Raw genomic sequence first — 12,964 nt, 5'->3', positions numbered from 1 at the left:
TCTTATTGGTAGGTTGCGACAGTTACATCACGCCGCTCATGACGCGCACGTCTTCCTGTTTCCTTCAGCCGCGTCTTAAAGTGAATCTTAGTGGCGGAGGAGCGCTCAGCATCCAGTCCTCTGCATCCAGTGCGCCTCGGAGACTCACACAGGCAGTCTCTCTCTCTCTCTTTCTCTCTCTCTCTCTCTCTCTCTCTCTTGCACTCTCTCTATGTCTCTCACTCTTGTAGTCACAGCAGAGGATAGAGGGAGAGACCGAAGCGCGAGAGCTCTTTTCATCTTCTATATTTTTCCTATTTTGTTCCTTTCGCTCGCGCCGCTGACTTTATTCCGGCTCTTCCTTCTCTGAGAAATTGTTATATCCCAGCATCCAGCAATCCGCCGTGCTCTGCGTATATTCTCTTTTGCCGTAGGAGTTCAGGTTGTCCCCCTCTTCATCTAAAGGGTAAGTAACCTTGTCCTCGGATACCTCCCTCTCTTGTTCTGGTTCTGCCTCGCCTGCGCACGGTGGGCGGAAAAAAATAAACAAATCAAACATCATGAACGGGGAAATGTATTCTGGTGATCAACACAGCTAATCATATCTATACGACATTATTTTGCTCCGTTTCGTTCCCCTCATCTTGATGTGTGGTGAGAGTTGCGAGAGCAGCCCGTGTTTTTGCGAGGATGATTTGCGGACGGTAGCCCAACCTTCCTCATCAAAGCCGAGATCAAGTTGATTTGCAACTTTTCGAAGTAAGTTTCGGAAGTTTTGAAACGGGATTTAAAACATGAGTTGATTTTAGACGGAAACTGAGATTTTGCTGTATTTGATCTCCTGTGCGTGTTGGAAACCGTGAATTTGCTGTTAGGCTACCTCATATTGTCTTTGTCCTGTGGGCTAAATCTTATTCTCTCTTAACACCTCTTAACGTGTCTTTTTATTCATACAAAATCGGTATCAAGGCAGTTACGAAGCTTGTCAGTCCTCCTTTTTTTGTGAATTTGGTGTGTGTTTTCTGCGGCAGCACTTTTGAAAGATGGTGATAAAACACTGCCGGTGTATTGTTGTAAGTGTAGGCTACGCAACTCTTATTTCTCTTATGTTTTGTTATCTTAGTTTATCCACTGTCCGTCAAATGTGCAAAGAAACAGTTAGATCTCACTTTTAGCATCGTAAATGTTGTTCTTTAACTTCTAAAACTTACAACAACTGTATATTATTTGTATCTGGACCAAGTTTCAAACCTGAACTTCACTCAATATTTTTTCACTTTATGTTTCTGATCAGCCAAAATGTTTAAAGGTTCGTTTTAGGGTTTCCAGTGAAGAAAAATGTTAAACGGATGAGGTGAAGATCTATTATTAAAGTTGGAGTGGACATCTACAGCTCCTAGTTCATAGCCTATGTGTGTAGTTCATAGCATGAAATTGTTGAAAGGTTGTTGTTTTTTTACGAGAGAGAGAGAGAGAGAGAGAGAGAGAGAGAGAGAGAGAGACAGAGTGCGCATGGGCAATGGGAGACAGGTGCGCCCTCGGAAAAGACAGGTGCTGGTGACTATTTCAAGCTCATTGTTAAGATCCTGAGGCGATCAAATCAAGGTTTTTTTTCTTGGAGATGTATCACCTTTTGTCTGAACTGCTGGATGTGGCTGTCAAGACTTGGGCCAAAGCCATTTATTTAAACGGGTTTATTTTAGAATACTAGTGTCAATCCAAAAGGGTAGATTTCAGGGGGGAGCGTTTAACCAAGCCAGTTTTCCAGTAAATTTGGATTTTTTATCCTATCAGTTTACAAAATGTTTTTTCAGAGTGGAAAAACCTGCCAGTGCATGCCACTTGTGTAGTGCATCACATAACTCTAACAAAGCCAGCAGCAAAGTTATGTGTGTGTGTGTGTGTGTGTGTGTGTGTGTGTGTGTGTGTGTGTGTGTGTGTGTGTGTGTGTGTGTGTGTGTCTGAGGCTTAGTGACGAGAAAGAAGCTTTTTCTTTTTAAATTACTTTTCAGATGCACTGATAATTTTTAAAACGATACAATTTCTTTTAATTAGAACAAGGAAATAATCAGTTAAGAGAATGTTTTTAAATCTCGCTGGAGTTCAGCTTTCCCTGCTGTTTGCCCTCACTGAAACTGAGCCTTCAAATTAGTAGCTTTTGTCTTAAAATATCATAACAAAATTAAACATATATATCAGTATCAGTCAACAGGTCATTTGACTTTTTTGTATTTGAATTTTAACGTGTTTATAGCTACTTTTCAGTCTGCCTAAATCGGTGCAACATTTGTATTTGCAGGCTGTAAAATTGAATTCAGAAAGAATACTGTATCTGTTGTATTTTATTATTTTCTACTGAGCCACTGCTAGTCTTAATAAGGGCTTGTGTTTCCCTGAAGAGTATAAAATGAAGAATGTAAATTGTTGCACCACTTTTGCCACGTTTATGCTGTTAAGAAAAAATCGTCAAATTTATAAATATGCAAACCTCCGAAATATTTTTATTTTTTAAAGAGGGCAAATAGATTAAATAGTCTCCGATAATATCATTACATTTAAGATTGGATGCGTCTGATATGGCTCTGACTAAGACACTGCCCTCGCTGATAGCAGTATTGATGCAGGCCTGTACTGACAAAACGTTTTGCTTTCAGAGGGGCATTAGGGTTTTTGTGACAGCGCTTTAAGTTGCTCCTTGCCAGAGTTGACCCTTGTGACCTATTCATTTGAGCAGAATTAACTGCCCTTGCCAGATGAAAAGACAAACAAAAAACACAGAAGTGAGCTCACGCTGGCACCAAAATCAATAGCCCCTTTTTTCGGTTTCTTTTATGTGTCACTCTCCTCATTGCTTAATATATGATGACTATATTGATTAATGTGAACACAGGACTTGCATTTTAAAATTACACAATGTGTAAAAATGGTTTGAAATTAGAATATTTTGTTTTATTGACCAAACGATCACTCACTAACTTAATAGAATTTAGGAAAAGGTATACAAATATTGTGCATTGCCTTCCCTTGTACACCACATTTTTCTTTATAGATACTCTTAACCCTATATCTTTTTATTTTGTTTTGTGAGTTAATAGCTCCTATGTTGGCTCACACCACACAAAAATGGAAATGAGGACAAGTACTTAAAGTAATTATCATAATTTTATGCAGCTTTGTGTTCCGTGGGAACTGGTTCAGTGTCGCACGGCGTGTAACAGGGGACAGGATAAAATGTAGGACTTTGCCCTGGAATGTCGAGCCAAGGCCTAATTCTGACCCCATCTTGCCTGTTCCCTTTACCCCTCTGTCACTGGTCTTTACTCTCTAAATGTAATCATGGATGTGCCCGTCCTTTTAGAAACATATTAGGAGGGATTGCCTGCTGGCCTTAGACAGAACTCTTCAGTTTATATCCATAATGCCGACTAATGCAGTTCTCTAGAGGCTGATACATTTTGATTGTTTCAGTCTTAAAAAACTTTCAGACTTTTCTGTTTAGCCTAGATTTAGTTTTGAAATTGAAGTGTTCTCAGGCATGTCCTGCCTGAGTGAGTGAGTGACTTAGATTCTGAAAATATTCTTCACTTTGGTTAGTCATGCATCTGTAAATGTTTTCCCACAGGTACTCCGAGGCTTTGATCCTAGAGGACTGGGTTTGCGGGATATGGCCCAATAGCAGCAGCACGTGATGCCGGACCATGACAGCGACTCCCTCCTGAACAGACAGACCAAGCGAAGACGTGTGGACATTGGTGTTAAGAGGACCGTGGGCAGCACAGCCTCCTCCACAGCAGCAGCCACAACAACAACCACTGATAACATTGCCCGCGCCAAAGCAGCCATTTTCAGTGCCATGAACTCTCTGAGCTCCCACTCTCACCACGGATCAGACACCGACTCCATGGAGTGCTCTGTAGTGCAGCCACATGGTGGACCTGGCGTTGTGTCAGCCAGCGACAGTGAGTCCAAGTCCAATGTACTCCGAAAGCTACTGAAGAGGGCCAACTCATACGAGGACACCATGATGCCCTTCCCTGGCACCACCATTATCTCCCAGCTTCTCAAGAATAACATGGCTAAAAATGGAGGACCTGAGAGGGGAGAAAGAGGGGACAGGGGTGATAGAGGGGATAGGGGAGATAGAGGGGATAGGGGTGATAGAGGGGATGTTGGCTTCCCCGGATCAGGGCTCTCCAATGCAAGTTCAGATGCTCCCCAGGAGGATGCCTGCAGTAACTCCTCCCATGATAGCACCCCTCAAGAGTGCTTGTCACCCTTTGGTCGTCCTCCTGGCCTTGCCACCTTTGACATTGAACGTCTCAATGATGAACACCTGCGTGCCAAGCGAGCCCGTGTAGAGAACATTATACGTGGTATGAGCCACTCACCCAGTGTGGTGGTACCTGCTGCTTCCCGTCATGAGCGTGAGCATGAGATGGATCGAGACCGGGAGATGGATCTAGACTGCGCACCCCCTCAGTCTCAGCAGCAGGCCCCCAGCAGCCCACGGGGAGGCGAGGTGTGCAGCAGTAGCAGCAGAGAGAACAAGCGTAAGCAGCGTCTGCCTCAGCAGCAACAGCAGAGCTTCACCCAGCTGGTGTGCCAGAGGAAGGAACAAAAGCAGGAGGAGCGGCGGCAACTGAAGCTGCAGCTGGAGGACATGCAGAAACAGCTACGCCAGCTGCAGGAGAAGTTCTTTCAGATTTATGACTCAACCGACGACTCAGAACACAATGACCTCCACAATGACATAGGAAACATGTCCGAGGACAGCCCAGCAAGGTCTGACACCGGTGGTGATGACCGGGGTGGAGATGACTTGCGCTCTGACAATGAGATGTCTGACCTGGACCCGGGCCATTTCCTGGATAGGGCGCGGGCGTTGCTTCAGGAGCAGGCCATGCTGGCAGCTAGAGAGAAGCCAAGAAGAGAGGGGCTCAGCAGGAGCAAAGGACAGGGAGGTCCAGGATCCTCCATGCATGCTGAAGGTAAACAGCTGGCAGAGACACTGAAGCAGGAACTCAATTCAGCCATGACCCAGGTGGTGGACACAGTGGTGAAGGTGTTTGCCAAGCCTCCACGCCCTACACCCCAGCAGGCCTTCCCCTCACTTTCCATACCTCCTGAAAGATTTCCCACCACTGTCAATGGAGACAACCCCAACTTCCACACCACCAACCAGAGGCTGCAGTGCTTCGGTGATGTCATCATTCCTAATCCACTTGACTCCTTCACCAGCATGCCCGGGATGCCAGGTCCCACCAATGACCAAACAGAGGCGATACCCTTAGTCGTGAGGAAGACACCCAGTGAGCACCACCACCACCACCACCACCAGTCCTCAGCTGTGGGTGCCCATGGCGGGCACCACCACCCCGTCCTTCACCCCTCCTCACTCTCTGCCTCCATGGGCTTCAGCCCCCCATCCTTTAGACACCCCTTTCCACTGCCTCTCATGGGCTACCCGTTCCAGAGTCCCCTTGGCGGGCCCACAGGTGGCTACCCAGGCAAGGACCGTTCCTCTCCAGACTCCATGGACCTGTCCCGGGAGACCACCAGCCTGAGGACCAAGATGGCATCAGGTCACCACATGGGGCACCACCATCGCTCTTGTTCACCAGCGCACCCTGGCAGCACAGCCGAGGGACTCTCCCTGTCCCTCATCAAGTCTGAGTGCAGTGACCTCCAGGACATGTCTGACATCTCACCCTACTCAGGCAGCAATGTATCCTTTAAGAAAATCTGGGTAGTGTGTGGGTTTTGAGGGGTTTGAAAGGTATTAGACAGTGACCCTAATGTTTTAACTCTACGTGGTCCAGTTCAGACCAGCTCATGCCTGTGTAAGCCAGATATAAATCAGATTTCAGGTGGTAATTCCCTGTAGAGACAGGTGCGAAACACTGCATCTGAACCACAAAGAGTTAAAAATCTAATATTTTTTAGCCTGTTTGAAACTAGCCTAAGAAACTGAGAAATTGTTGATGAATCACTTTTCCTCCCACTGCTGTTCTCTTCTCCATTGTACTGCATTGTTGTATTTATTTTTATACTCATACCTCTTCCTTCTCACAACAGTGTACAGCCTTTTCTTCCATCTTCAACCCTAAGTGCCTTAAAAGCTTTCTTGTCACATATCACTTACTCACGAAGATTAGGTCCCCACAGCATTTACTGCCCCAATTCCTTTTTATAAAAATGGCCTGAAAGAACAAGGAGGTAGATAGCGTCCTGAAACTTGGCACACAATGGTGTTCTATAGCCTCCCTTATACTTTAACCCGAGTGTGCCCCAATCTTGCCCTATGGATAAAGAGGCTATCCCCTATGGGAGGCTCAAATTGAGTCCCCTGGGGACTCAGGACTAATAGCTTAAACATATATATTCAGTCCCTTCTCTGTTTCCCCTATACCACCTTAGTCCCTAAGTATTCAGCACCTCTTAACCCTTATGAAAGTTTGATTAGTGTCACACTGCTTGTCCTTAGAAAGCTTTGTCTTCAAGTCATTAACATTCATTACATGCTTAAGAAATTAATCCAACAGCCTTTTACCTGTTGGGGCTTTATTAGTTAAGGTGAATATGTATATTTAACTATTTGTTTTTTGCTATTGTCTGTACCTGACTGCCTAGCCTTTTCTGAGTATGTTTGTGTGTGTGTCTTTATATGTGTGTGCATGTCACAAAAGGTTCGCCTGAGGACTCGGTAAAGATGTATATTTATGATTGCTTGTGTTTTCTCTTGTGTTCCTCTTATCATCCATCGCTGTTGTAAAAAGCCCACAATCATTGTCGTTTCTTTTCCCTTTTTTTCATTTCATAAAGATCTGTCAACAGCCCGGGGGGCCCTTCGGCTGTTGCTTGGCAGCCAAATACTTCTTTTTTGTTTTGCCTCCCTGCAAACCCCCCTCCTCCCTGTCTTTTCTTTGAAGCGGACGTTAACAGGTGTTTGCAGCGAGCTGTTTATCTTTCATTACCTCGCCTTGTCTTGTCTTCTTACCCAAGGGTGAACGCTTTCCAGAGATCCATAATCCTTTGCTTCTACGGGCTCCCGATGGAGGGATGAAAAAAGGCAAGGGAGAGAGAGACAGAGAAAGTAGAAAACAATCAAACAATAACCACATATGCCAGATGCTGTGGCTTTCATTGTAGCATTTATAAATTCAGGGCATTAACAGATGTACATCCCTAAATGGAAAGAATAGGCATGTGTTGTTTGTTCATCTTTTATTTTTTGATTCCACAGGTTTAGAAAAAAAGTTTGGCATTTACAAGTTATAGACTTGTACATTTTATATTATAATTAGTATGACATTTAAGAGTTTATTTGATTTTTTACTCCCTCTGTTTATAGCTGGTTCCATTGATGTAGAATTTTTAATTTTTTTATTCTGTAGCTTTTTTTTTCTTCTCGGAGCCTCAGAAGCTCAGAGACAGCTTGTCAGACATTTTGCGAGGTGTGTTCAAGTTCACCAGCTCTCTGCAGCGTTGTGGAGCAGATGGCTGCTATCAATTTCCTCATTTGTTCTCAGTCCGACTCCAAATATTCTTGTCCTTACACCTGGAATTAGGAAGTGGGGCAGCTATTTTCCTCTCATGACTTTGGGTTTTGGGGATGTGTCGTGAGAATGATGATGTCTTGTCAGATGTGGCAGGCGAACAGTGGGCCAGCTGGTATGAGTGCACCATCATGACAAAATAATAGCCTTTCACGCCACCCCTAAGTCCAATCACAATTACATTTGCAAGCTGTGAGTGAATTAGAGATGAAAATGCCTCATCAGGAGATATGAAGCGTCTTAATTGTCACCTGAAGGGAGGTGATATTGTGTTTATGACCGGAGAGGTAAAACCTTGATGTCTTTGTTTTAAAATAATTTTTAATTATTTGAGTGATAAGTTGTACGCAATGCTAATCCTAATTGAAAAAGCAAAAACAAATTAATCTAAGTGTAAGTGCACAGCTTTCACAGCAAACACATCCTACCGTGCCTCACTGAGAAAGAGCTCTCTTTTTCTCTCTCCCTCTCCCTCTCTGTCTGAGGATCCATTGTATCCCCTCCACTTGGAGCAGATGGTGTGGTGTGGAGAGTGAAGTGCTGCTCTTTTGGCCAGGCCTGACAGAGTAACACCAGTCTGCCAGGGTTTCCCCCACAAGACCATTGCTACGTATACAACTAACTCTCTCTCTCAGTCTTTCCCTCTCTCATGCTGAATACAACAAAGTAGATAGGGTTTTTAAGGAGCCAACCCAGTGTGGTTCAGTATTTGCTGGCTTTGCTGTGTAACCCTGAGGCCAAGGGCAATCCAATCTAGCAGCTGATGCCTTCTTCCCACTCTATAGTTACATCTACATCTGGACACTTGACTGATTTTAACGATCACAGCCATCCCTCTAGATCATAAATAATGTCAAGCAATGTATTTTGTCCACTCGAGTGTAAACAGTCTTCATGAAAACTTGGGGCTGTATCTTCTATGTAATTTAAAGCCCCGTCTTGCTTATGCTTGATGAAAACCCTTGTTGAAACAGCCTGAGGTTTTAACATGCAGCCCGCCCCCTTCCCTGTTCCCTTTTCAATGTCTTATGCTCCAGATTGATATTATCAGATGCATTATACGGCCGTTAATTCACCATGGAAATGGCTTGGGCCGTTCAGTGGCGCAGATGTGTTTCAGTCCCCCCATCACTGGCTGAGTCCAAAGCCTCAGAGCCCCTCTTCTCCTTCTCCTCCTCCTTCTTTTGCTCCTCCAAGGGTTTGGCAGCGGCAGTGAAACTGGGGGGGTAGGGGTGGAGCAGAGGGAGGAGGAGGGGGGATGTAATTGAAGGTTGGAACCATACTATCCCTGAAGGTGCCCCCACCAGCCCATCTCCATCCTCTCTTCTGTTCAATCCAGGCGATCCATTAGGAAGACAAGGCCTCTGACATGTATTTGAATATGGCCTATGTGAGTGTGGGAAGGTTTTTCATGTTGCTTGGGCCAGTGTTTGGGACTATCTCCTAGACCTTGTTTTGTCACTGATATGAAGCCAATATCAGACAGTCATATTCAGGCTTGGCATGTGTTGTCGCCAAGCCATTAGGCCTTCTTGCCCGTCACTGGCGTTAACTGCTGTCTTTGTCTGTGATATGCAAATGTCTCCTTTTTTCTTCTTCCTTTTTTTTGGGTGGAGGTTAGCACGGGGTGTAGGCAAAGGCGTTTGCTTACTTTGACTGTGAAATGAGCCTCCTTATGTAAAAGCATCGGCTGTAGTGCTGGACAGTGTTTTATTTACCGTGACGCTCTCACACCTGATACGGACGATGCTAATTGCAAGCAAATGGTTTTGCTTTGGTGCACTGTTTTCAGCACCCCACACCCCCACACTCTCCCACCCCACCTCAGCAGCCCTGCATGCATGCCTGAAAGGAAATTTGGTTACCTATCATCCAAATGATATCTTGCCAATCTTACAGTCAATTATTAGCACGTACATATGTACATATTGTATCTGTGATCATATCAGTCACTACATTTGCTTGATCTACCATAAGGTGTTTCCCTCAAAACAATTGTTAATTTCCTTAATGGCAGCTATTTCCAGATCCAAGAGGGTCTCTCTCCCAATCATCTGAAGAAGGCCAAGCTCATGTTTTTCTACACCCGCTACCCAAGCTCTAATATGCTCAAGATGTTCTTCTCTGATGTCAAGGTGAGTTCAAACATATTCTTCCTCTTTAGCCCTTGTTTTAGATTACAACCTTTGCCAATATATTTTTAATTTTACTGCACATTACTGTCTCTGTTTGGCTATCTTCAAACTCATTTGTTTGTATCTTTATCTTCTTGAGATGGTGACTTCTTTTAAGATAGATAACACTTTGTTGCCTTTGTTTTCTCTTTCGCCACATTTCTTACTTGTACATTTGTCAACGCACCTGTTTTAAAAGGGGACGTTTGATTTATTGTTTGTGATGTGCCAGCTTTAGTTGCCGTGAACAGCGTATGTTTGTCTGTCTTGTAATGAGGCCCTTTCCCTCACTAAGTTATGGTTTTATGCAAAAGATGAAAGAAGAGGAAGTTGAATGGGTTTACATGAGGGAGCTGGAGAGCCTATGAGTATTCTAAAGATAAAGAGTGAGATGAGTAATGGAGGGGTGGAGAGGGCAGAGAGGAGGATGGAGCCTAGAGACGGAGGAGTGGTTATGTGAGCAGGTGTAGAGAGGATGGTTTGATAGAGGGAGGGGAGAAGAAAAAGAGTCGGGTTTAGGGAACATGGCAAGAATGAGCGTTAGCTCTACTGGGAGTTTAATGAAGGAAATTTAGAAAACAAAGCACAATATGTAAGCTGCACACAAAACAAGAACAACAACACAATGGCCGTTGTAGAGTGCGCGACCGAGTTTGTTCGTGTTGTTGTTGTTTTGTGTGTGCTCCCCTCTCGGACCATACGGAGGGATAAACACTGTGACATATCCAGGCCATCTTATTCAAATCAGCAGATAAAGGTCCCCCTTTTTCCCAGCTGCCCCCTCTTGGATGCTGTTGCCACCAACCATGACTTTCTCTCAACACATCATTGGTCTGGTTGAAAAGGAGGGTTACATGTTTGCAAATGGAGTAGGCACCTGTAAATGCTGATTTGTTACAAAACTCCTCAATATTAAAAGCATCCCACTGATTTGACATTGATGTTATTTGCTATTTAACAATTACTGCAACAATTGATTTGAACCACATAGTTTCACTGACTAATCACTCACGGGGAGGTGGCCTCTTCTTGGTGGCCTCTTCATGAATAGCCTCATCAGATACTTAAACAAGGTCAAGATAGTTAAGGGGATTATGAGTCACATTAGTTTGTTTTTGTTTTCAGTAGAGGGCATTGTACTTAAGCTGTAAATTAGTAGACATGTATGGGAATGTTGACTATTTAATTAGATGCAGCCAGCACAGCCTCTTAGCGAGTGGCTGTCCTCCGACAAAAGTCTTAAAGGCTAATCAGGTCTCGACTAATCAAGTCTTGACTGTCAAGAATCTAATGAACGTGGGAAGTGGGTTGCCCTGACAACTGGGGGACGCTGTAGCTGTTGTTCCCCTTGATTAAGCTCCTTTTAAGACTATTGTGACTTTTTTGACTTTTGGTGTTTATGAAATGTTTTGACAGATGCGTAAAAATTCCATTGGTAGTGTTGCTAATGACAGCCTATAGTATCATCCCACTAGCTTTTAGACGTCTCATTATGATTGCAGATATTGTTTTGATCAAGGATGAGTCATTTTAACAGATTAATGCACAGATTAAATAAAGATATTCAGTCAATTAATAAAGTCAGCAAAAGTATTTGCCTTTGTAAAGAGATCCAGTGTGAGCTGTATTTATTTATAGGCTGTTTGGACCTTCATATATTGTAAATATACATTTCTCATTTTTTAGCAAACACAAGTTGACACACACACACACACACACACACACACACACACACCCACCCCTTGCTTTCTTTATCTATTTCTCCTTTAGCGACAAGCTTCAGTATTTGGGCCAGTCATGTGCTGTGGTGTAGTGGAGGTCAGGAGGGTTTTCCCTTTTCTATATGTCATTCCTTCTCTTTTTTTTTTCGCTGATGGTGTGGCATGGTATGTGTGCCTCGGCGGGGCCAGGGAGAAAGAAAAGCCAGCCGCTGGATTTGAGTCGCCGCAGTAACAAAAGCCTGCTTTCCAGGGCCGCTTTTTGTGTGCAGTCAGCCAATAGGCAGCCGGAGATTATCTCCCACAATTCACCCCTGCGAAAACAGGAAACGTTGGAAAGCCCTGATGACTGTGAAGGGGCTTACGAGGGAGAGAGGAGAGAGAGAGAGGGAGAAAGAGAGAGAGAGAGAGAGAGAGGCCCGTACAGGCTTCTCTGCCTTTCTGCTCTCCTCTCCGGTTGTTCTGAATGTAGCTTAGCACGCTGAGGTCATCTGTGTGCTTTCTGCTCCATTGCTGACCACTATGTCCGAGAAAAGTGTTGGCGAGAGACACACTTTGGCTTTTCATCCAAATGCTTTTCAGCTAAATATTTTCATCCTAAACCAAAAGACAGAACTATGAAATCCAATTTCATTCTACATATTAATAAATTAGTGGATGTGTGTGCAGACGTTTGGGACTGATGGTCAAAGTGCCTGAATACTTTTGGCAGGTGACTAATATAGTTTAGACCAAGGATACTTGAGTGTTTTCCTATTCTGGACTTAAGTATGCGCCTGTGCTTGAGCAGAACATATGTGTGTGTGTGTGTGTGTGTGTGTGTGTGTGTGTGTGTGTGTGTGTGTGTTTGTGTGTGTGTGTGTGTGTGTGTGTGTGTGTGTGTGTGTGTGTGTGCCACTTTCTATCTTGTGCTGTTAGCACTAAGCGCTGACCTTTCACAGGCTCTTGAGTGTGAGTGTGAGAAACATGCTCTCGCTGTCTTTCTCTCATCTGCCTCTCAGCCACACACACACACACACACACACTTATATGCTCAAACACTAACACACATTTTTCTCACTGCATCTCATGTCTGTGCTGGCTGACCCCTGCCAGCTCTGATTAAGGAGCTGCAGTGATGTGCTCCTTTGAACCAATTCCCTCCTTTTGCACTGAACACACTCATCTTTAGCCGCTGTCAGGGGGTCTCTGTCCCCCACCAGCAACCTAATGATCCAAGACTGCTGGAAGCTGCAGGGGGACTTGCCAGAATTGAGTCCTTGAGTGTGTTGGGTGCAGCTGATGCAGATATAATGTAATTTAGTGTATTTACCTGCATGCACATATTGTATTTTTTGTGTGCTCTGTGCTGCGATTGAGCCACAGGCCCTAATACATCTTCTCCTGAGCTGTCTGTATAATAAAGTAATCCTTGTCCAAATGACAAATCTATCCGTCACTCGGCTGCAGTGACACCAAAGGTCTCCTGCATGAGCGATGGCAACTCTTTCACTGACTTTAATCTCAGTATGTAGCGCTCAATCTCGCACGCGCTCAG

The 12,964-nt window shown here is 44.4% G+C and overlaps 1 protein-coding gene across 2 annotated transcripts in view; it reads left to right on the top strand.

The window, feature by feature from the left end:
- Positions 1–106: 106 nt before the first annotated feature.
- The window catches only part of LOC116066000 (prospero homeobox protein 1-like), a 32,156-nt gene continuing 19,298 nt past the window's right edge, over positions 107–12,964 (top strand). Inside the window, exons 1-3 of one of the 2 annotated variants that reach the window (XM_031321712.2) lie at positions 107–445; positions 3,602–5,704; positions 9,563–9,670. In XM_031321712.2, the coding sequence (XP_031177572.2) occupies positions 3,668–5,704; positions 9,563–9,670 (2,145 nt within the window). In that variant the 5' untranslated portion in view covers positions 107–445; positions 3,602–3,667. Of the gene's footprint in view, positions 446–610; positions 739–3,601; positions 5,705–9,562; positions 9,671–12,964 lie in introns of those variants that run through there. The other variant, XM_035995172.1, reaches the window with a different exon arrangement.

This window comes from Sander lucioperca, chromosome 19 (genome assembly GCF_008315115.2).
Source record: "Sander lucioperca isolate FBNREF2018 chromosome 19, SLUC_FBN_1.2, whole genome shotgun sequence".
NCBI lineage: Eukaryota > Metazoa > Chordata > Actinopteri > Perciformes > Percidae > Sander > Sander lucioperca.
This window is presented reverse-complemented; position numbering and strand designations above follow the sequence as displayed.